General features: G+C 47.9%; 3 protein-coding genes across 9 annotated transcripts in view; 2 read left to right on the forward strand and 1 right to left on the reverse strand.

Moving 5' to 3' along the window:
* Positions 1-149: 149 nt before the first annotated feature.
* Positions 150-6,904, forward strand: dnajc16 (DnaJ (Hsp40) homolog, subfamily C, member 16). Its single transcript, XM_076026121.1, has 15 exons — positions 150-308; positions 679-878; positions 962-1,028; positions 1,120-1,444; positions 1,553-1,737; positions 2,317-2,421; positions 2,519-2,677; positions 2,762-2,892; positions 3,467-3,659; positions 4,065-4,244; positions 4,365-4,441; positions 4,513-4,593; positions 4,740-4,826; positions 4,943-5,113; positions 5,427-6,904. Exons 2-15 carry the CDS (start codon positions 703-705, stop codon positions 5,896-5,898), a joined length of 2,409 nt encoding a protein of 802 aa, XP_075882236.1. The 5' UTR covers positions 150-308; positions 679-702; the 3' UTR covers positions 5,899-6,904.
* Positions 6,905-9,293: 2,389 nt separating this feature from the next.
* Positions 9,294-12,885, forward strand: LOC142888034 (sperm-associated antigen 4 protein-like). Of its 2 annotated transcripts, none has more exons than XM_076026032.1 (8): positions 9,294-9,573; positions 9,945-10,099; positions 10,869-10,999; positions 11,081-11,210; positions 11,542-11,651; positions 11,971-12,144; positions 12,234-12,323; positions 12,417-12,885. In XM_076026032.1, the coding sequence occupies exons 1-8, from the start codon at positions 9,479-9,481 to the stop codon at positions 12,528-12,530; spliced, it is 999 nt and encodes a 332-aa protein (XP_075882147.1). In that variant the 5' UTR covers positions 9,294-9,478; the 3' UTR covers positions 12,531-12,885. The 2 variants fall into 2 exon arrangements, with proteins under 2 accessions (XP_075882147.1, XP_075882148.1); XM_076026033.1 differs by having other exon boundaries at positions 9,296-9,567.
* Positions 12,886-16,106: 3,221 nt separating this feature from the next.
* The window catches only part of mtcl2 (microtubule crosslinking factor 2), a 70,627-nt gene continuing 62,925 nt past the window's right edge, over positions 16,107-23,808 (reverse strand). For 5 of the 6 annotated variants that reach the window (XM_076026156.1, XM_076026152.1, XM_076026153.1 and 2 more), the window contains 7 exons: positions 21,498-21,547; positions 21,159-21,294; positions 20,522-21,073; positions 19,624-19,894; positions 19,274-19,540; positions 18,160-18,602; positions 16,107-18,063 (listed from right to left, as the gene is read on the reverse strand). In XM_076026156.1, the coding sequence (XP_075882271.1) occupies positions 17,914-18,063; positions 18,160-18,602; positions 19,274-19,540; positions 19,624-19,894; positions 20,522-21,073; positions 21,159-21,294; positions 21,498-21,547 (1,869 nt within the window). In that variant the 3' untranslated portion in view covers positions 16,107-17,913. The remainder of the gene's footprint in view (positions 18,064-18,159; positions 18,603-19,273; positions 19,541-19,623; positions 19,895-20,521; positions 21,074-21,158; positions 21,295-21,497; positions 21,548-23,808) is intronic. The other variant, XM_076026154.1, reaches the window with a different exon arrangement.

The raw sequence follows: 23,808 nt of genomic DNA on the forward strand, positions 1-23,808 counted from the left end.
TGTTAACAAGAAAACAAAAAACGGAACGCCACAAACACAAAACCAAACGCACACATAGCAACCATGACAGCACGCGACCGAAGAGCTCGACACTTGGCACCGCCCCCCTCTTCCCTCCGGCTCCGCAGCAGCAGCGGCGGCAGCAGGTTGACAGCCAGTAGGCTCGCCCCGGAAGGGACACAACAGCTGCGGGATGCAGTCGAACTCGGCACTGCGCATCCTCCTCGGAAAACCGACGAGCTTAGGAGCAACAACAAAGCGCGTCGGGAAATATGTGGCGTAGTGGCGGTTAGAGGCATCAATTTAAGGTAAATGGACGTCGAGCTGTTGCGTAGAGAAGTGGAGCTAGCTCATGTAGCAACTCACCCCGGGGTGTCCAGAAACTGCGCACCCGACGCGTTTCTACACGGCACTGGCTATAGAAAATAATGTGCGTGTCCGTCGACATAAGTATGGACGTTCTTTATTAGCTACTATATTTTCAAGCTGAGTTGTGTTCATCGTGCATTGTCTGATCATTTTACCCCAGAGATCCATCTACCGATAAATCTACCTGTCTACCCATCTGTCTTTCTTCCCACCCACGGTTTATTTACCTAATGTCTGAGCAGTCGCAGACGTTTCAACAGCCTTACATTTTTTTTTCTTTTTCTTTTTTTCTGCTCTGACGCCTTACAGGAAACTGCGGTGGCAGGGTCCAAGATGTTCAGGATGCTCCTGGCTCTGGCTGTGGTCCTGTCAGCGCTGCAGGCGGGAGCGACCCACGCCGCCGCCGCCGCCGCCGAGTCCGAGATGGACCCGTACAAAATCTTGGGCGTAACTAAAAGCGCGAGTCAAGCTGAGATCAAGAAGGTCTACAAACGCCTCGCTAAAGAATGGTGAGTGTTTCACTACCACCTGTTTGATTGTTGTTGGAGCTGCTTGCTTACTTCACAACTAATGAGTTGAGTCCCCCTCAAAGGCACCCTGACAAAAACAAAGATCCAGGGGCTGAGGACATGTTCATCAAGATCACCAAATCCTATGAGGTAAGTAATGACAAGAATTCACCAATGGTGCAAGCACGCACGATGTAACGGGATTTTACCCATCAAAACTTATCTTCTAACCCCAACCCAGATCCTGTCCAACGAGGACAAGCGCAGCAATTTCGACCGTTACGGCCAGACGGACGACAGCCACCCGTACGGAGGCGGCCACTACGGCTATCACCACGACAGCTTCTACTTCGAGGACTCCTTCTTCAACTTCCCGTTCAACGGCCGCAGCCAGCGCGACTTTGCCGACGGCAAGTACGTCCTGCACTTCAACCAGTACGTCAACAACGTGGTGCCGGACAGCTACAGGAGGCCGTACCTGATAAAGATCACGTCGGACTGGTGCTTCAGCTGCATCCACATCGAGCCCGTCTGGAAGGAGGTGGTGCAGGAGATGGAGAACCTAGGTTCGGAGGCAGGGGAGATCAACGATCCCGATGTGGCACAGCGCTCTGCAAATGGTTGATTTGTCAATGTGCGTCATGTGTGTTTGTATGGATATCCCACCTGCGCAGGTGTTGGAATAGGCGTGGTGGATGTGGGCTATGAGAGGCGGCTGGCCAACCACCTGGGCGCCCATCGCACGCCGTCCATCCTCGGAGTCCTCAACGGCAAAGTGACCTTTTTCCATTACGCCGTAGCGACGGAGCACCTGAGGCAGTTTGTGGAGGACCTTCTACCTCAGAGGCTCATCGAGCGGGTAAAGCGGCAGAACCTCGCGCGCGTGTGTGTGTGTGTGTGTGTGTGTGTGTGTGTGTGTGTGTGTGTGTGTGTGTGTGTGTGTGGGAAAGTGGAGGATGTAGAATGTCAATAGAAGACAGAGTGAACATTTTAGAACATGTTGTGCCAAATTGACAGTTTCATGTGAACTGTAAATGTCCCACAAAGGAACTCCTCCATCCTTTTCTTCTTTGGCTTGCTCCATTTTTCAGAGTGCACTTAAACTCATGGCACTGTCATGCAGCCCTTTGTGATGTCACATAGTGCACTGAGAGCTCTCCCAAGCTTATGAGGACACCCTCAGCCAGTTCCTCCCTCTTCCACACAAACATGTGGAAGGAAAACAAAGCATCGGTTTTAACTGTGAAGCAGATAAAGAGCTGAATGCAGATTCAGCCCTGAAGATTAGGACTGAATCTCCTGTTTCCTGCAGGACCGTAGATTCCTTTGGCTTATTAATCATTTGAGACAGCTTTATTGGGGTCCAGGATGAAGAACAAGGGCCTGACATAGGGGAAAATGTGGGACCGCTGAACGTTTTCCATGTTATTCGTTTCAGGTCACAGACAAGAACGACCTGCAGTTCCTGAACAGCTGGCACGAGCTCAACAAGCCGCACGTGCTTCTGTTCGACCAAGTGCCTGTTGTTCCTCTCCTCTTCAAAGTAGGCGCCGCCCCCCTGACCCTCCTCTCTCAAGTTCGGTGCAGTTTTAAGTCGATCGCATGGATCCGCTAACGCGGGTCCCGATTCGTCCCTGCAGCTCACAGCTTTCGCCTACAAAGACTACCTGCAGTTTGGCTACGTGGACCAGGGCCTGTCGGAGACGGTCAACCTGCAGAAGCAGTTCAACATCAACACCTACGCTCCGACCATGCTGGTCTTCAAAGAGAGCACTGACAAGCCTGCGGACATAATCCAGGTACAAACTCTTCCGTTTTCTCCCCCCTTCCCCCGTCACTGTCCCCTATGCATCATCTCGCTCTTCCGTCTCTGCTCTTTGCAGGCCAAGAGCTTGAAGAAGCAAATCATCGACGAGTTCATGGCCAACAACAAGTTCCTCCTCGTGCCTCGGCTGGTCAACCAGAAGCTCTTCGATGAGCTCTGTCCCGTCAAACAGTTCCACAGGCGCAGGAAGTGAGAGAAGACACATTTTCCTTTGACTTTGTTTGCATTTGCGGCATTGCTATGTGGTGTATTCGTCAGGCTGCAGCAGTGAAGTGGATGTTGAAGGAATGTGGATGTTGAAGTAATAAACCTTCAACAGGAAACTGTTGAAGGTTTATTCAAAAGAAGTCAGGTATCGATCAGGCGTCCAGACTGCCTGAGGAGGTTGTGTGTCCAGACGCGTACAAACTCTCACCAACTCATCAGATCAGTTAGAACATCACCTTCTGATACCACACAGGTCTCGTCATCATGCATGTTTCCTTACAAGGAGGACAAAGAGATAAATGTCAAACAGGAGACAAAGGGATGGGAATTTGGGAAAGTTACTGGCCAGAGTAGGAATGTGCGTTGTCTAAACACTCTTCCTAGGGAGTTGAGATGAAACCATCCAGGGGAAGTAACCCGATACAGGAGCTGCGCTAACGAGGGGTCTGTTTGCCTTACCAGGCAAGAGGCCTGTAGGAGTAGGACCAAAGCTTCAGACACCACATCTATAACATTGCTCCCCCACCACACACACACACACACACACCACCTGCAGGTACTGCGTCCTGCTGATCACGGGCGACGAAGACGCCTCTTCCTTCGGAAACCAGGCATTCCTGTCGTTTGCCTCCACCAACGCCAAGGAGGTGGTGCGGTTCGCCTACGTGTACCAGCGGCTGCAGCAGCCCCTGTGCGACATCCTTCTGCAGAACAAGGACAGCACGCAGTCACCGGCGTCACCGACTCAGGTAGGATAATATATACATCTATGTATATGTATGTATATATGTGTGTGTGTGTGTGTGTGTGTGTGTGTGTGTGTGTGTGTGTATATATATATATGTATGTATATATATATATATATATACATATATATATATATATATATATATATATATATATATATATATATATATATATATATATATATATACATACATATATATATGTATATATATACATATATATATATATAGAATAGATAGATAGATGGATAGATTTTTTTTTTATGTATGTATAAAAAATTTATGTATGTATGTGCAAATGTAGCCCTCTGTTTGCAACCTCCCGGTTCATGAACTCTTTTTTTTCCCCAATAATGAGAAAAAGAAGCCGAAGCTGAGACTTCCTCTTTCTTCCGATCTCTCCTTCAGGTCGTGATCCTGGAGAGGCGCAATGCGGCTGGCAAGACCTTCTTCAAGCCGGCCATGTCCTGGAACGGCAGCGAGGAGGACAAGCAGCGTCTCCTGGAGCAGCTGGAGTTGCTCCGCAGGGACCCGTCCATCCTCGTGCACGACGCCATGCTACCCGTGCTCAACAACGAGTTTGCCTCGGTTCGCCGCCACGGAGCAAAAACACAACGCAGAGCGAATGTCTCAGTCCTGTTTCTGTTTTGATTTCTCTCTCTCTCTCTCTCTCTCTCTCTCTCTCTCTCTCTCTCTCTCTCTCCGCAGATGTTCCTCGTCCGATGGGTCTCGGCATGTTACGACTACCTGTTTGAGGTCATTGACGACATCTTGCACAACAACTGGTAGGCGGAGTCAAATAGGACAAAGAACACGTGGCTTGTCGTTCTGGATTAACGCCTTCTCTGCCCCGCAGGCGTGAGATGATGCCTCTACTGTCCCTCATCTTCTCCGCCTTGTTCATCCTGTTTGGAACGGTGGTCATCCAGGCCTTCAGGTTGCAGATTTTTCATTTTTTTTTCTTCTGAAACCCCAACAACTGAAAATATAATGCAGCCTCCCTTGAGAACGATTGTAGATAAAGCTAAACAGTGTTGTTGTCGTGCGCCTCCCCGTTGGGAATAACTTGTGTTTGTTTTGCAGCGACTCCAGCGAAGACAAACAGACCAAACCCAAAGCAAAAGACGGAAGAGTTGAAAATGGGTCTCCGGGGTCTGGTGGGAGCTCAAGGCATGGACACATTTCGTGAATTATCTCTTACAGAATCGAGAATTCAGCATTGCATCTTTACTGTGCTTTGCTTTATTTTATTTGACATTATTGTAATTTCAATGTCAACTTTGCAGTCGGCCGCCTAAGAAGAACTTTGTGGAGGTGACGGAGCTGACGGACATCACGTACATGAGCAACCTGGCGAAGCTGCGGCCGGGACACATGAACATCGTGCTGGTTCTGACTGACGCCTCCAAGAACATCCTCCTCAGCAAGTTCGCCAAGGAGGTCTACACCTTCACAGGGTGAGCGACACCTTCATCTCCTGTGACTGTGAGGGACCAGCAACTGAGCTCTGGTTTTTATCTTTTCCCCCGAACGTAATTCGCAAAATACTGGTATATGTATATGTATATGTATATATATATATATGTGTGTGTGTATATATATATATATATATATATGTATATATATATATATACATATATATATATCTTCTGTGATGCTAAATCGCGTCATGACTATGAACGACGAACAAAATTGCAAAAACAAAAAGGGCACAAATCTTCCTTTTACATCTTAAACAAACGCTTCATGAACTCCTTCTCGATCCTTCAGGAGCCTGACGCTGCACTTCTCCTTCCTGAACCTGGACAAGCACCGGGAGTGGATGAACAGCCTCCTGGAATTCGCCCAGGACGCCGCGCAGACCGACGGCGGCGGCAGCGGCAGCGGCAGCGGCAGCGACGACGAGCGAGGGAACCCCAGAGTTGACTACACGGGCTTGGTGCTGGCCTTCAACGGCCACAAGAAGTACTTCTGCATGTTCAAACCCGTCTACACCGGCGAGGACCCCGACGCCAAGACGTCCGAGGACGAAAGCGGCGGCGGCGGCGGCGCGGGACGCTCGAGGTCCCACGAGAACCACTCGAACCGCAAATCCAACCGATCCCGCAGCCTGTCCACTCTGCAGATCCACCACAAACTGGACCGGCTGGGTCTGTGGATGGAGAGGCTGGTGGAGGGCACGCTGCCGCGCTACCACGTCCCCTCCTGGCCCGGTCTGGACAAGATAACCGCCGCTAAGTAGGTGCAGCGTGGCTGAAATGGGACTCCTGCCGAGGTCTCGTTGCGCTCCGACTGTGTCCCTTACACTGGAGACATTAAATATAAAATGTAATTGTTAAGTTTAGGTCGATGTTACAGCTTTAGATTAGCTGCTGGATAGCTCCAGTCTGTACCTGTGGGAAGTCTGTACACGATATCAGCTGCACATGTGCAGAAAAGTCTTTGACAGCTGCACCTCATGGACAAACTGAACAGGAACCGACAGGATAATGAGACAACAGCAGGCTCCGTTCAGAAGAGATTTTCATGCGCTGTGATTGGCTATGAATGTGCGGTTGTTGCTCTAATCCGGCCTGCCACAGCGAGACTAATTCACACTAAGAACACACTAAGAACTGTCAGGTCAGGCCTTCGTGCAGGCCTCTGGTGAAAAACATCTCAGTGCATCGAAGTACAAGCAGCTGGAGACGCCGTCACCAGCTGTGTGGCAGCCAACACAGCCAATGCTTGGATTCGTGGCAATCATCTGGGCTGAAAGCCCGCCCCCAATGGATTATACACAGCTGTGATTGGCTGTGTTGGCTTCAGTCCCCCAGTCGGGATCAACCTCATTATAGGTCTTTGGTCCTAGTTTGTCCAAGTCGTGTAGCCGTAGCTGGGCCGTCAAAGACGGCTGACCTTTCTGCACATGTACGCACATCCCATAATGAATACGGCCCTGGCCCCAGTCCCTCCCCGGTCCTGGCATGCCGTGTTGTTAACCGGTGCAGGGGGGCAAAGATGGAGACCCGCAGCCTTTGGAAGTGAAACCCACAGTGTCCAACAGAGCCGAGTTAAAGAAGCAGGAGAACTCCGGTCAAATCCTATAAATTTCATACTGTGAAAAGAGACGCATGCCTTTGCCACCGCTGAGTCTCGTCCTCTGTTTTGTATCCGCTTGTTTTTCCCTTTGCCCCGTCCCTGACGGTTCGCTCGCCTGCGTAATAATAATAATAGTGATGATAATGATAATTAAAAAAAAAAAAGAAGCACACTGCAGCGCGAGCGGTGCCTTTTGGCGCCTGCACTCTTGAGTTTCCTCCATGCTGTGCAACCTCACCGTGGGGGTGTGATTTTTTTTTTAAATTTTTTAAAATTTTAATTTTTACGATATTTTGCAGTTGATTTACGACTTAGAAGCACTGCCCATTAAACGTTTAGTACCTCAATGTAGCGGCGTGTAATAAAGAGCCTGTCCAGTTTGGTTTCAGCAGACTGACGACATGTTTCTCGGCTGAAGCCAAAACGCTCTTAGAGTTTTAATTAATGGGACTTTGTAAATACTGTACCTGAGCTGTTGTCTATCAGGTGTGTGTTTTTGACGTAACTTAACATATCGACTGAATGTTTTACACCGATTCAAGAAAATGCCTGCGTTTGTCTGTTTGTCTGTTTTATGTCCAGAGACCAGTACTCACTTGTGCACACGCCCGCCTGTCTGTTGCTTTCGCTTTTGTTGTTTTGCTGATCGGACATCGAGGAGAAACTTCCTTTTGTCGTTGCGTTCCCGGCATTCCGCATTTGCAGCAGCCGCAACGGCAGGCAGGAAGGGTGGCACGCAAGATAGACCGGTGTCGAAATGTTACGAGCTAAACTTGTCGTCTTGGCAACTGAGAAATAAAAATCCGTTTTGAGAAAAAAAAAAAAAAAGTTGTTGTTGTTGTTGTTTTTGTCTTCTTAGGTAGAAATAAATGGCAGTGTGTTAAAGTCCCATGGGTGTGACGTGCGTTACTCACGCACATTTACTTTAAATGATAATGTTTCCAATAACATATATATTTAATATATAACATATATCTTAGCTGTGTGTGTCCTTCCGGCTGTAAACCTTCTATTTTTGGACCTGCTGATCTTTCCTTGTGTGTTCGTCCTCATGGGTTTTTTTTTTTTGTTTGTTTTTTTTTTGTAGTTGAGATCCTTTTATTTCTCCAGTCATTTATGTGCGAGGACGTGCAGGGAGAGGCTGAAAGCACGGCCTCAGCTGGGTTTCTGAAAGCCCTCTGTGAGTCAGCACGAAAAGGCGCTCGCCACTTTTTAACGAGTCACTAAAAATACCACCAACCCAGTGAGGCCTCTATATGAGGCTCCTGATTGTATTTTTAGGCTCGGCGTTGGACCTCCAAAAGACACAGATAAGCTACGAGAGGAAGAGAACGCGAAGAGGCGACGCGACTCAGATGCGAGATGAGGCCTCGTGTCTGGCGAGAGAAACCCCAACCTACGTTCAGTGTTTGACTGGGAGAGTCAGAGGTTGCGACTTCGCTGCGAGTGTTCGGAAATCTGCCTCCTCTCGCCTCCCATCACCTGCGGCGGTTAAGCATGCAGAACTTCCCTCTGAACGCAGGGTGGCAGTAGCGGTCCGCTGTAAGGAGTCAAACCGCCACAAGGGGTTTTGGAATAAAATGCAGCACGGCGGCCTTTTATCCGAATCTCTTCGAATAAAAGGCTCTTAAAAATATCTCACTTTTTATTTGATTTATTTATTTATTTTTTTGCTGGTTTTAGCTTTAGACAATAAAACCACTGCAGGTCAAAACTTTGTCAAATACACGAAGAATCGAATTCATGGCCATACAAACACTGGTGGATCTTTGCTCTCTGAGGTGCAGGTGTGGAACTCGGTAGGAGGCGGAGCAGACAGGGTTGACAGAGTGCAGGGGGCGGAGCCAGGACACAGACCGCGGCAACAACAGAACTCAGCCGCGTCAATTTGCTGCACTGCATTCAGGTCCTGATCAGACACAGAGGCCAAATTCCCAATGAATCCAGTTGGAGGAGCAGTGAAAGGCCGACTCCAGTGGTGCACCGGTGGCCAACAATCTCACCTCGCTGAAATCCCACACGTGCATCGGGCCGTGTGGCATTTTTAAAGCAGGTGCAGTCGCTCGTGACCAATCAGCTTTGTTTCCCTGTCAAAAGCTGGAAGCGACTGCAGCATGCTGACCTTTTAAAGGTCAAATAAACAAGACAAGAAGCGACTGTGAGCTTTGACGCTCCAGAGATCAACTCGGATGCTGCAGGAGCAGCTCGTTTATCAGCTCTGGGTGGCATTTTTCACATTAAAGGCGAGACAAAGTACAGTGTTGGGAGTCTCTCGGCGAAAAGATTGTCCAAATCAACCAAATGGGATTTCCCTTTACAAATCGATCATTAACAAATAGGCCCCCGCATTTAATTACATATTTTTTTCTAACAATCAGTTTCTGCATTTCACGGAGTACAATAGTAAAGTAACGTGACCCATCAGAATTCTAAATATCAGCACCAGGGGCTACAAGACGCTCAATGTCTTCAGGGCCTCTAATCCCTAAAAAAAAGTTAAAAAAAAAAAAAAAAAAAAAGAAGAAGTGAAAACTATGTGCCTAACGCTTTGATGTCAGATCTATAAAGTCGCCTTCCGCAGTTCCGAGGTTCTGAAGAGAACTTAAAGTGAAGACAGCCAGACGACGCCACATTCAGAGTTCTGTATGTTCGCACATCCTGTTCTGGAGGTTCCGAGCCTCCTCGTCCGTCCCTGAGGAGGACCCTCGCTGGCACCGCACACCGCCGACTATGTTGCAGCCATGAACCGAAGGAGCTCTCGACTGGCGGCCAGCAGCTACTACAACAAGACGGGAAGCCCATCGGTCTTTTATGGAGAGACCAAGCCCAAGTCAGGGTGTGTGTGTGTGCGTGCGTGTGTGTGTGTGCGTGTGTGTGTGTGTGTGTGTGTGTGTACATATCTTGCAAAGGGGGACCAAAACCCATTTTCCACAAGCGGACTAATTCCTCACAACTTTAATGGGAAATTTTAAGGTGAAGCCTTAAACTTAAGAGTCGAGGTCATGAATTGGGGTGAAGTTCAGGTAAGATTAGGATTTTGGTTAGGATGCATAAAAAAAAAAGTACAACTAAACGGAAGCCAATGGAAAGTAGTTACAAAGATAGGCAGACAGATGATTGCGTGCGCTTGCGTCACACTGGTTAATAATGTGTTGGAGCTACTTCAAACAACACTTTATGCTGTTTGTTGTTTTTCTCCACTCTCAGGCTTCCTAAAAAAAGCAAGAAACGCGCAGCGCCCAGGAAAAACAACGGGTCCCAAGTCAACCAGCACAAACATGCTGCTCACGAGGGGAAGGATCCCCCAAACAACAACAGGAAGTTCCTGTTTTTCCTCTGCTTCACGCTGGGCCTGTGCTGCGGTTGGTGATCCCCCCCACATCAATCACATGTGCTTCATTCATTCTCGAACAGCGGTAGCAAACCCAAATACACAGTGGGTCAAAATTTAAAACTTGGGACAAAGTTGCCGGCCAACATTGATATTTATTAGAAAAAAATCTTCCTTCAGATAAAACTGTGAACATTTTCATATGGAAACAAACAAGTTGTGCTTCAACACTGATCATAATGACAATAATATACATAAACAATATAATACAATAAAATACTATACAATAAATAACTTGCAACTGCAAAATTGAATTTAAAATTTAAAAGACACATCAAAATAAGTAAAATGTAAATGAAAATCGTATTTTTCTTTTTATTTGCAACCTTCTCATTTAAATTCGAACAGTCTCCCTTTTCCATGGGCTAGTAGTAAATGAAAAATCAAAATTAAAATAAACCATTTAACTAATAATAACAATATTCTTCAATGAACGTTCAATGTTCATGTTGTACAAGTCCATGCCTCGGAATAGCAAGAAAGAGTGCTGAAATAAAACATTAATTGTAGTCTGTTAAAGTAAATCTGTTGCCAAAATACCACCAAGACTATTCTGGGATTTGAGTATTAAGAGATATATGTGCTGTATAATACTGGCGGGCCGGCTCTACTAGTCATTTAATATTGCCTCTCGGGTCAAATATAATTACACTGGTTGTCAGGCCACAGTTTGACACTTAATGTTCTAGAAGGAAAAAAAAAAAAGAGAAGGGAACCGAGCGCTTTTCTCCATCCATCAGAATTCACGTACCTGATTTCGGCAGTGAGAGGCGAGATCCTTGATTTATTACCGCTGCCGTCACCATTAGCGCAGGAGTCAGCGGCAGCATCAGCGCTGGCGTCATCGTCGTTCCCGGCCGACATTCAAGCGGTATGGAGAGAATTCCCCCGGCGAAACGTCTGTATGTCTGATTGAAAACAGATGAATAGATCAACTCTTTGCTTCCTCCAGGAATTGAACAGCGGCTATGATGAGATGCTGAAGTGCCTCAAGGAGCTGCAGGCAGAGCTCCAGGTGCTGAAGAGGAAGTACCTGCCTCCTGAAGTTGACGCCTGGCCAAACTTTGCTCTGGACTCACAAGGTGGGACTGCAAAAGCCTCTTCGTCCTCCAGCACAGTGGGCGCAGCTTAATGGGGGCCAGTGAATTGGGCTACTTCCTGTATCCCCAAGTCCAAATACCACAGGCCAACTGGTGTCATGATAAGTCGTATTTGATCCAAAAATGTGCAGATTGCCCATTTTTGTGTATCAATTTTATTTACACGCAACTTTGAGATATTCAAACTTTGCAGATTTGCGAAGCATGTAATCATTCCCAAGTATCATGATACATAAGTCATGTGAGGCTGCGTCTTAACTCGACCTGTGCTGTGTGTGTGTGTGTGTGTGTGTGTGTGTGTGTGTGTGTGTAGGGGCCTCAGTTGTGCTGAGCCACACGTCGGAATCATACCATCTGAAAACGGGGAAGATGATGTTTGGGATTTCCCTCTATCATTCCACGAACCCAAAGATTGTCATACAGGTGAGCGTGAGAGATGATATCACATGTTGTTGGTCTTTTGGTTGATGATGTCACCAGATGTTCTATAAAAGTTAGTTAGGATTTTTTCTTGTTGCCACTGTTGGCAGAGTCAGAAAAAGCTTCCCACTAGTTTGTGAGTAATTTACAATTACATTACATTACATTGGTTACATTCGGCTGGTTTGCCATAAAAACAAGCTTCGTTAAAAGGGCCAAAAATGTTTTTGTTTTTTTTTCTCTCTTATGGGCTCGGAATATTCGCCAAGGCCCGTGTACGGTGCTACACACACTGAACCCTCTTACCGCCCTCTCCGCCCAGGCTCACTCCCCTCTGGTTCCAGGGGACTGCTGGGCCTTTGCTGGCCAACACGGACAACTGGTCATCGCTCTGTCCCACCAGGTCAAACTCAGCCACGTGACACTCGGTCACATTTCCAAGAGCGTCTCGCCGACCGGGACCATCACCAGCGCCCCAAAGGAGTTCTCCGTCTTCGTGAGTTCGGCTGCTCGGCCCTGACACGCACCTGCTCGCCGCCGAGTCGCCCGGAAAGGGCCTCATTTCCGTGTCCGTCTCGCTCTCAGGGTATGACGACTTTAGACAATGAAGGGACCAAACTCGGAACTTTTCTCTACGACCAGGACGGGGACTCTGTGCAGACCTTCAAACTGCAGGTAAGAGTCCCCATTCCCATGTGACATATTGTTTGTGACTAAATCATAAAAGCTACCGGCGCTGCTCATCCACCTTGACCTGCTGCCCCTCAGAACCATCAGCAAAGGGTGTTCAGGTTCGTGAAGCTGCACGTGAGGAGCAACTGGGGTCATCCTCACTTCTCGTGCGTGTACAGCCTGCGGGTCCACGGGCTCCTGGCGGGATGAGCTGCTTGACGCACCAGCGAGCAGAGAACAGCATGGCGGTGAAGCCGTTCGTCTCTCAGGAAACATCTCGCAGTGACCATTAGAAATCTGTGTTGGTGCTCGTCAATCAAGTCCCCCCCCCGCCCCCGTTAGCTTTTGTGCTCCGTTTTAAAGTGGTGGAGCCTCATTGGCTGCATCCTGTGTTTGTACTCACCTTCCTGTGTGTGTGTGTGTGTGTGTGTGTGTGTAAGCGTGCACGCACTTTCAATTGCACGTGACAGTTGAGCCTATTTACTCGGTGTTTGATCTGTTCAACTCTACACACATTGCTGTTCTTTCACATGCTGACGCAGGTCAAATAAAGGAGATCAAGACGCCCTGGAGCCGGTTCCACTCCTGCGCTGGGCTTTGTTTCTTCTCTCGACTCAAGTTAAATTGCCTGCCATTGATAATCCACGGAATTAGCCGGAGCTCTCAGGAATGAGAGGCGTGAAATCTATGCTGGCTGAAAAATTAATGTCCTTTGATTGACTTTGACAAATGTGACGAGTCAACAGGAGAACTGCAGTTTGGGGTTATAATGCATTTGTAAGGACCTATTGAGCTAACAGGGAAGCTATTGGAATGAGTTTCAGCGTCAGTGTGACGATGAGCATCATTAGCAGCTTTACAGAAACCCTGTGTGTGCCTTTGTTCCACGACTCAATCGCGATTCTTTGACCGGATTCGCGGGGCCGATTCGTGAGGTCAGTGCAGTGCAAAGCGGTGAGACGGCCAAGAGGTCTTAATTTCAACATTTATTTGTGAATTCTATGACAAACAGGAGGCAGTTACAGTATAGTATCCCATTTTTTTTTTTTTTTTTTTACAAAGTGTTCAGAGAAAAAAACAAGTTACCGACCCGGTAAAAACGCAGTCAGATCAAATTTCTCACTTTTTTCGCTCGCTGATGCTCGCCGCCTCTTCCCCCCCCGTCCCCCCTCGGATCGGCTTCAGAATGCACTATGTACAGAGAAGAAAGGCTCGAGTGCGGCCTGGACAGGAGAGAGCTACATACTTCGACAGCGACTTGACTCAGGTCGGCTGTTGACATTCAGCTTTCTTGGACAAAAAGGACAAAGACAGTAACGCGCCTCTTTGAGCTCTACTGGGGGACAGAGTTTCCTCTGTGCGTACTCGTTTTTTTTATTTTTTTTTTTATGTTGTTGCATTCTCGGCTTGATCAAGGGTCAAAGGTCTACTAGAAAAAAAGACAAGGGCAGATTATATAAAGCGAATATACAGGCGAGCTAGTAGCTTAGCTAACTTATGAACAGCGCAACTTCATTTACATTGTTTTCTTTTTCGTTGTCGTTACCAAGATGTAATAACCGTACGTTTGGTGCAGAAAGCAATACTAAACCAAAAACTTCAGTCGTGAAAAAAGACGCTAACATATACATGGAACAATGAGACCTGTCAAGTCATTGGCTGGTGATGCCACGTGACCTGTCTGCCACTGGCCGCGGTACGTAAAACCTGAGGGGGAGGAGCAACAGTAACAGCAGACAGCAGGTGGAGAGGCTGAGAAGGAGCAGGGGGAGGAGACAGAACATGACTTCAGCCCACTGCCAGCTGTCTGTCTGTCTGTCTGTCTGCCTGCCTCCCTGGACCTTTTTGATGCTTAGATTGCCGTAAAGAGTCGTCATCAACTGTGAGATGCACTTGCAAGACGTCAAAGAATAAATACATGTTGGTAACTGAATCAGTTCAAACAGAAAACAGTGTTTACAGCAGTAAACTTGGTCCAGAATTCCACGGCGGTCTGAAGAGAGACCTCATCCCTCTATTGGCTTAACAACATATTTTTCTCTGTGGTGTACTATGTACTTTGAGGAGCAGCGATTGAAGATTAACATAAAGACATGATAATCCAAAGTAAGATTTTTAATCTCTACCCTAAAAGTGATTAGCATGGGTTTTGGCCAAAATCATACAGCTCTGTCTATGATGTGGCCAGACACAAATATTTTTTTTATTGCACTAAAAATTTTTACAGAGGCACAAAACTACCTTCTTTTTAACAGCAAAGACTGAGCAGCGCCATGACTAAGGTCCTATACATGGGCATTGAATATGCTCCGAGGGTCAATGCGCACTGACTTAAATGATAAATGCGTTTATTAAATAAATGATCTACTTGCTCACAAAGTGACACATGAATGGTTGGAGGTAGAAGTCGCTAAAAACATTTTGTGGTGATGGATTTTTATTTAACCCTTTATGAGTTGGCCTTTTCACAAAACATTTTAATAATAATAAAAAAAAAAAAAAGCTTCAAAACAAAGCAATAGAGTAAATTTGTTTGTTTGATGTTGAGGTGGATCTTAAGAGTTCTTGTCTAAAAGCCAAATTTGCACCTTCACTGTTGGAAATTTTGATAGCGATATTATTTAGACATGTGAATATATAACATGTTAGCTCGCCTGCGATAACCTGCGCACTGATGCAAGATGTTTTCCTTTCATTATTTTATTTTAGCTACCATTGGTAGGATGCTGGATGCTAACTGAAATGTACCATTTATATTGTTTGATTTTAATAATATAGCTGTGCCCAAACATGTCAGACCACCTGAGAAGAAATAACCAAAGATGTACAACTGTTAAAATGTTAGCTACATATATTAGCTGGGGAATGCAGTGAGAGAATGGTCAGAGTAGCTATCCAGCTAACAGCAGTTTGCTAGCTAGATTTAGCAGATCAAAAGACTATTGCGATGGTCGGAGGCGTACAGAACATGTGGCACCATGCTAAAATTTAACATGCCTGGTTTGTGTAAATAGCTGTTCCGTTTGTGAAAATCACACAAGCAGTGAGGTTAACAAATTTCTGTGGTCTGGACTTGGCTAAAGCTACCTGGTCCATAAGTGTGGTAAAAATAAACTTTGGGCAATTGGTTGTCTGTGAAGTGGAGACACGCAGCAGCACTCAGACTGTGGGTTTTCTTCACCGTCTTATTGAAATGACTGTAACTATTACAGCAATGCTCAGTTTAAAAATGCTGAGTCATTACATGGGGCGCAGAGATGTGGTGACGTTCAAATGCTCCACTTTAGAGGAGGCGCATTTAAGTAGACAGTTTTCCCGACGGGAACGAGGAACGTCAACAGCAGGCTTTGCACTAAAGTAGCACCATGATAACAGAATAGAAAGAATAGAAACAACAAGCTAATTTATCTGCAAAAACATCTGTAAAAAACAAAATAAAAAATAATAATAATTTACTTCTTGGAAACACCATTACAGTCGATATAAAAAGTTAATATATGGTAGATTTTATCCTCCTAATGCCTGTAAACCATTGTAACTTTCCTTCGCTCTGTTACAGTACTTTGTTAATTACATTTAGCCTGATTGCCCTTATGCACATAAACGCAATCTCACTCATTTTTGTTGAAAAAGGCCAACTGGGTTTGTTTCTGTGTGTTTTACATGAGTCCAGTTTTGGTGTGAGCTGACTATTACCGGATCAGGACAGGCACTTTAAAAATGTGTAGACTGGCAGGAAACGAAAACAACACGATGAACCAAAAGGTAGAGGACAAAGACATAAAATCAAATGCCTAAACATAAATAAGCTTTAATAATAACATTTCATTTTACTTTTTTGTTTTTGATAGGCTAAGTGGAAATGAATGCAGTCTTTTTTGTTTTTAAAGGTTCCCAGATATGCAGACATATTGTAACGTAAACAATAAAAGTGGAATTACATTTAATCAGTGGAATTTTTAGAAGAAGTAGACATGACAAAATAAAATATTGGGGCTTTTTAGCTCTCAGATGGCAGATGTGCGCTACAGTTAAGATAAACAATACGTGCTAGCGATTCATTCAGTTGCTACACTGTCCATGTTAGTACAAAGTGCAACAGCAGTAGGACAAGAATGAATGAAACTGAGAGTTAAAAAGAAAACAAAGATCATATCTGGGAGAGATTTCTGTAAAAGGAATGCAGTGACTGAGTGTTTAGGTTAAAGATTTGAATTAAATTCTTAATTAATTAATAATCCGTGGTTCTTGTTAAAAGAGCCTTTCAGTGAGAGAAAAAAAAAAAAATACTTTAAAATATTTTTTTAGACCATGATAGCAGAATATCCTGGTCCAAGGCCGGCCGATCTAAATATTACTTGTGGGCATTCAAAGTTAACCGGTCACAACAAAATGCTCCCTGATGGCGTTGTGGGACCGTACGACACGCGCTTCTGGGAAATCTTGACATCAAGAGAAGAAGTTCCTGGAAAACTGAGACCAACAGGCGCCCTAAGACAGACACCAGCGGAGAGGGTCGAACCATTCTTACGTCCACAAGCAGCGGCTGCAACACCAAACGACCCTGTCCCTTACTTGTGGCTTCCAGAAACAGTCACGATGAAGGTCGAGAAGGTTTTTGTTTGTTTCCAGTCGTCGTCGTCGTCGTCGTCGTCCGGCTTCCTAATAATAAACAATGGCGGGAAGACCATCGAGATCGTCGTCAATATGGAGTCCCGACATCTTGGGGGTACAGTTTGGTCATACCGGGGCAGTAGAATTCGTCTTCTGTGGTTCAAGGTGAGAGTCGCTGACGTCCAGATGGCAGTATGAAGCAGTCGAGCCATTGAGACGCATCGACGACGTGGTTGGATTTCCCAGCACTGCATGTATTTAAAATGTCGAGGATAAATTCCCTTGGAGGAGGTTTTCATCGGGCAGGAGTTCTTTTCTTTTTTTTTTTTTTTTTTTAAAACATCCCGTTTAGCAGATGCACTCTGAATGCATATTGAATACGGGACACTGCCGCTGTTTAAATATTATTATTATTTTTTTCCTCCAAATGCTGTAACAGCAAGAAGGTGGACAACAGAGGTGAGTTGCTCGGATCCTGACATCATGACTTTGCTTGTTAGATTTTGCTTCAGTTTGCTTGTTTCTTCGAGTGTGTGAACCGTGTGTGTGTGTGTGTGTGTGTGTGTGTGCGAGTTCTGCTGGTAGGTTTGTAATGGCCCGGAAGTGGTAGCGTCCCCTTCCCCCGGTCCTTGGCTTCGGAATGGTGCAGTCCAGGACTGCAGCCACCACTATCAACTACTACTACTACTACTACTACTACTACTACTACTGCTGCTGTTATATTCCTGTATGCTGTGTGTTTTGTCTGAACGCTTGCACATGGCAGTGCTCCGTGAGGTTCCGTGAGGCTCCGTGAGGCTTCCTGCTCTGAGCGTGTTTTCTGTTTGGCAGTGCCCCTGCTGGCTGAGCGGTGGCGGTGCACATACAGCTGCAGTGTGGTGGGAGGTGTGAGATACCGAGGCAGTGGTGCACTGTGGCTGTGAGGGATCGGTGTGTGTGTGCGTGTGTGTGTGTGTCTCAGGTGGCAGTAGCAGTCCCGTCACTCGCCGCACGCCTCCGGCAGCTTCTCCTCGCTGGCCGCCAGAGACTCTTGTGGGCGGTGCTTGCACTGGCCGTGCGAGTGGCGAGCGGAACCTCTGGCCGCCCGGGCGAGGCAGGACGACTGAGCGGCGCAGTCACATGGTGCATCCTGGGGACAAGGAAAAAAAGAGTGAGAAGGATTGCTTGTTGATTATGCTTCAATTTTCTTTGCGTTTTTTGCAAGTAATTCCACAGTTTTCCGAACCTCCGTCCACACCCCTGCAGCTCCGGCCGTGCTCACCGCCTCCTTCCCTCCCCCTCCTCCTCCTCCTCCTACTCCTCCTCCTCCTCCTCCCATGATGCTGACCATTTCCTCGCCGGCCGTCTGCCTCATGAACCTCTTGTTGACGATCCTGGTCACGTGGTCGTTGCCTCCGTTCACAGACGCCAGCGCTCCGAACCCCCCGGCCCCCACCGGCAGGCACTCCGGCTTGGGCTCGTCCGCCCCGACCGGGGGCTCCCTCGGAGGAGGCCTCTCCCCGGGAGCCGCGGCCGGGCCTCCCTGTGAGCGACCGCTGCACACGTTCCTGCAGAACTCCTGCACCAGGCCGCCGCAGCGCTGGGCGCCCGCCTCCGAGCCTCCGCAGGCGCCGGAGGGTTTCCCTGCAGCGGGGGGCTGCCGTGCGGGACTGGCCCCCTGGCTGGCACCTGGTGTTGGACAGAGAAGGAGGTCGTCAGATCTTGTCTGGAACTGTGTCTGACAGGCAGCTTCCAGTGTAATAATAACAGGTATCTGCATCATTATTATAGTTCTTCATATTTTTTCCCGGGCGACAGGGTGGCGCGGTGGTTAGCGCTGCCGCCTCACAGCAACTGGGTTTCGGGTTGTGGGTTCAATTCCCGGGCCTGGGGCCTGTCTGTGTGGAGTTTTCATGCGCTCTCTGTGTCTGTGTGGGTTCTCCAGCTTCCTCCCTCAGTCTCAAAACATGCAGGTGAGGCAAATTGGAAACTCTAAACTGTCCGTAGGTGTGAGTGTGAATGGGTGTTTGTGGCCCTGCAATGAACTGGTGACTTTGCCCTATGTCAGCTGGGATAGACTCCAGCAGACCCCCATGACCCTGAGTGCAGTAGGAAGCTGGTATAGAGGATGGATGGATGAATGGATATTTTCACCCAGTCACTTTTCTCAATTAAACTGCATTAAAAACTTCCAGCGTTCACATATAAAACTGGAAGCTGGAACATTTGTTACAAACGTTTGTCCATTTATTGCAAACTAAGCTCTTTGGCTGAGATGTTCAGACTGACACACGTTACACTTTGAGTAAAAGCCCGCACTCGGCCAGGGTGAACCGTTGCGCCCCCTAGTGGCAACTGACCTCCGTCGCCCCTCCACAGCGACTCGGTGCTCCCGGAGTGTTCCACCACGCTGAAGAGGCTGGACAAGCCGTCTGTGAGGCCGCTGAGGACGGGGCTGTCCCTGGTGGTGGTGGAGCGGGCCCAGGCTGAACCTCCTCCTCCTGCTCCTCCTGCTCCTCCCCCTGCTCCTACTCCAGCTCCTCCTCCTCCTCCAATGGACCTTTGCTGCAGGTTCCACAGGCTGCGATCCCTGGTAGAGGAAGCCCCATCCAGTCTGGACGTGGAACCTTAAAAAGATAAATAAATAAGTAAAGAATCACGACAGATCCAAGGCGCGTCCTCCAGTTCGGACCTCTAGCGGAGCACCTACCAGAAGACACCCGGCGCTGCAGCTTGGGCGAGCCGTACTTGGGCGAGCAGCACGGCCTCTCAATGCGGCTGTGCACTTTGTCCAGCGAGGTGGAGATCTGCCGCGCCCGCGCCGAGGCCAGCGGCGAGGTGGTGGTGGAGGAGGGGCGGGGAGACCAGGCCTTGGAGTGCAGCCCCGCCCCCCTGCTGCCGGGGATGGGAGTGTCGGTTTGAAGCCCGACGCTGACGTACTGGGAAGACGTCTGCGTGGCTCTGGTGGAGGTGCCCACCGCCTGGAGGAGAAGGAGGAGGAGGAAGATCGTTTAGCAGGGACAAGATTCAAACGACTGGACTTCACCTTGCAGGTTTAAGGGTGTTGGGCAACCGAGGGAAATAAAGTAGTGGCATAAAAGAGAGTCGAAGAGAGCAGCGATGATGCCGGTCTGCCGGAGCTGCAGGTAGCAGAAGTTCAAATGCATTTACTTTAGTACTTTTTGCCTTCTTGCCTACTTCTGCTCTCTATTACTACAAGTAAACATTGAGTTGGAGTTGTAACCAAAATTATTGTTATTTCCCTTTGGGAATGAATAGCACTATTAAAAATGATTTTGATTCTGATTAATTAAAGTCAATTAAAAATGAATGAATGAATTAAAAAATAAAAAAAAGGATGAGGGAGGAGGACAGGTTATTGGAGTTTTACCAGGATAAGATGGTTTGGACATGTACAGAGGAGAGACAATGGAAGAATATATCAGCAGACGGATGCAGAGGTTGGAAGGAGGAGGAGCAAAGAGGAGATTTCTGGATGTAGTGATGTTAGTTGGTGCTTGGAGGGAGGGTGCAGGATTCAATGGAGGCAGGTGATTGGCTGAAGGGAGGAGCCACCAGGAGAAGAAGAAGAAGTAGAGCAGGACTACCTGACTTCCTGAGTCCTTGGAGGACTTCCTCTCCAAAGAGGAAGAGCGGATGGCCTGGCGGACGCAGTTGGTCATCTCCTTCATGTCGTCGCTCAGGTTGGCCGAGATCTCCAGGGCGTGGAACGGCGAGGGCGAGGGTGCCATCCCGTCCACCAGACTGTTTGCCGAGCCGCCGTTGCTGACGACGATGCCAGCGAGGGGGATGGAACCGGCAGCGACGCAGCCGCTCCTGCTCTCCAGCAGCTCCCGGTGCTGCTTGGACAGCGAGCTCAGCCACTGCTCGTAGGAGGAGGAGAAGGAGGATGAAGGCTGCGGAGCGTCGGAGGAGGTCCCGTTCTGGCTCTGCTCCGGTTCCCTCGGCCCAGGGCTCCTCCTCTGCAGCTCCGTGCGTCGGACGGCCGGCGGGCTGTAGTAGATACGGATGCCGGTCCGGTCCGGAGCGGTGTAGCTCCTCTGGACCGACTCCAGGTTCACGTCCGAGGCAGCGGAGCCGCTGCAGGAGCCACTGGGACCGTCCCAGGTCTTGCAAGCAGTTCCAGTTTCTTCTGGGGCCTGAGGCAGGACCGAGAGAAGCCCGGCGCGGTTAACAAGGAGTAGAACAAACACGTCAAGAAGCGGAGAAGAACAAGTTTTTTACCTCGTCGGTCAAGCAGGTCCAGTTCTTTCTGTTCAGCTCGCCAGATTCTGGGCTGACCAGAGGAGGCGGGACCGCGAACTGCAACTCCCTCCCCTGATTGGATGTTGGCCGGGCCAAGTCCAGTGTGGACTTGGTTCTGTTCAAAGTGGGAAGAGCAGAGTCAAAGTCACACTGAGCTGTCGGTAAGATTTGTTTTAATCTTATTGTGAAATGTTTGGTTCACGTAAAGCACATTGAGTTGTCCTTGGCATAAAACGCACTGTATAAATAATTGATGGATTGATTGACTGATTGAGAAAACTACAGAAGTCTAACCAGTTCTTTTTTCTTTTTTTTTACCTCGGTGATCCGCCGCCGTTGGCGACGACTGTGTCAGCAGACGGCGACTCCTTCGATTGGAGGGACAAAGAAAGACAGAGAAAAAAGACAAATCACTGAACCACCCGGTAACTGAATCTACAGTTTCGCTGCATTTTTGCATTTGAATGACCCTCGTCGTCTCGCGCTCAAGCAGGACGCCGACTCCATTCCTTCTCGCCCTGAAGACATCGAGCGCGGAGACGTCGTTCTCCCCGGCAGCCGCTTCCTTCACAGATTAATCCGTGGAGGAAGTGGAGAGCGACTAGTGTAATTCATCAGAGGGGAGATAACGTGCAGACACACAAACAAACACACACACGCACGCACGCACACACACACACACACACACAAGGTGCATACTGATTGTGAGCTGAATGAATAAAGGTAAAGAAGTCGGACAGTCGGATGCGATCAATTTATGATCGACGTCCCGTGTGAACGTTGCTCTCACGCGCGCAATTTATTTGCAGGTTGCTAGTGTTAAAACAGGAAACTGTCACATTCCCCCCCCCCCCCCCCTCTACAACGTGTAGTAAATATTACCGTGAAATAAACGAATAGCTGGGGGAATCTGCTGTCGACTCATCTGAAACATTTTTGCCCAACCGATATTTTTTTGTGTTCATTTGCTCCGATCCCTCAAAAAATAAGGAGTCAAACTGGAGCATAATATATCATGTATGTGGAAAATAACTTAACTAGCTTCCACATGTTTCACCTTTAAGGATGTCTTTAGATCAACAGCCCAACCGGCACCAACAACCAGGTACTCGAGGCTGCTTTCTTCCCCATTCTGATTGACACTTCAGCGGGGTTGTCCTCACCACATCCACGTTCCAAAAAATTGCATCGACTTGCCAGCGACGCGATCGGCCGACTGGCCACTTGCGTTCGCAAAGCATCAAGGAGCCAGCGAGAAATAATCAGTGAGATCGAAAACTGAAATCCAGCTGCATTGCACGTACTGACCCCATGGGGGCACTGTAATTAACCGTGGTTTCTTTCCGTGGCATCCCACGCTGGGGCAGAGCCGGCTGCAGATCTGCGGCCGACTGAATTTGACACGCAGACGGGGGGGGGGGGGGGGCTCACGGGCGGAGATGTGCTTTATTAAATTGCGACGGGGCCCCGCCTCTGCTGATCAAGTTTCCGTGACATCAGGCGGCAGCTGCTGAGTGGACGGGAGTCAGGCAGTGTAGAGGAGGGGAGAGGAAGGAAGGAAAGAATTCCAGTGTGTGTGCTGAACTGAACTTTTTTTTTTTTTTTTTTTGTCTTTCAGGAGAACTGCTGAAACTAATAACAGCTTTTCACAATGACGCAACCCCCTTTTATTGACTGTGCAATGACTGTGTTTTATTTTTCCGGTGAGCTCAAGTTAACATTAGAAGTGCGGCTCGACCTCAGCTTGGCGGCGACACGGCTGGGGCAGATGCGTGGCTCCTGTCAGTGTCAAGCAAAGTAGGACAGGAAGGGAAAGTTCCAGCGGCAAGTCCACAGAGACTCAGTGGACTCTGGAAGTAACGGAACGTCTTTTTGGCTCTGCCCGGTGTTGTGCCTCGAGGCTCCGGAAATCAATTTCAATTCTGAAACCGCACGCGTCCGCCTTTAATAAAACTCCAGTCAAAAGCCAGCTCAGCCACTCATACATCACGCAAACAATTCGGATCCTTTTTTTTTTTTTTTTTTTTTTAGCAGGAATAGGCTATTGCAAAGTGCTCTTTAAAAAAAAACAGAAGAAGAAAAAGAGGAAGCATCTGAGAGCCTAACTGCTGCTAAGGAGACTAGTGTGGCTGCTGCTAATGCAACTAGCCTAGCTAGTGTTAATGAGACTAGCCTAGCTGCTGTTACAGAAACTTGTATGGCTACTGCTAATAAGACTAGTCTAGCTATTGCTAATGAGACTAGCCTAACTGCCGCTAATGATACTAGTATGGCTGCTACTAATGTGACTAGCCTAGCTAGTGCTAATGAGACTAGATTAGCTGCTGCTAATGTGACTAGCCTAGCTAGTGCTAATGAGACTAGATTAGCTGCTGTTAATAAGACTAGCATGGTTGCTGGTAATGAGAGTAACTGCTTCAAATGAGACTAGCATGGCTACTGCTTAAGAGGCTAGCATGCCTGCTGCTAATGACACTAGCATGGCTGCTGCTAATGAGACTGGTATGGCTTTCATCCATCTTGTTAGAATGTGATTTTGTTTTTCTGTTTTTGGACTATGCCTCCCCTTGTTCAAACGTTTGGTGTGCCAGGTTAAAAAAAGTTTTGACAAAGTGAGACCTGGGAAATC

Source organism: Nelusetta ayraudi, unplaced genomic scaffold (assembly GCF_046127955.1).
Source record: "Nelusetta ayraudi isolate G7.1 ecotype Tasmania unplaced genomic scaffold, CSIRO-AGI_Nayr_v1 ptg000019l, whole genome shotgun sequence".
NCBI classification, from domain to species: domain Eukaryota; kingdom Metazoa; phylum Chordata; class Actinopteri; order Tetraodontiformes; family Monacanthidae; genus Nelusetta; species Nelusetta ayraudi.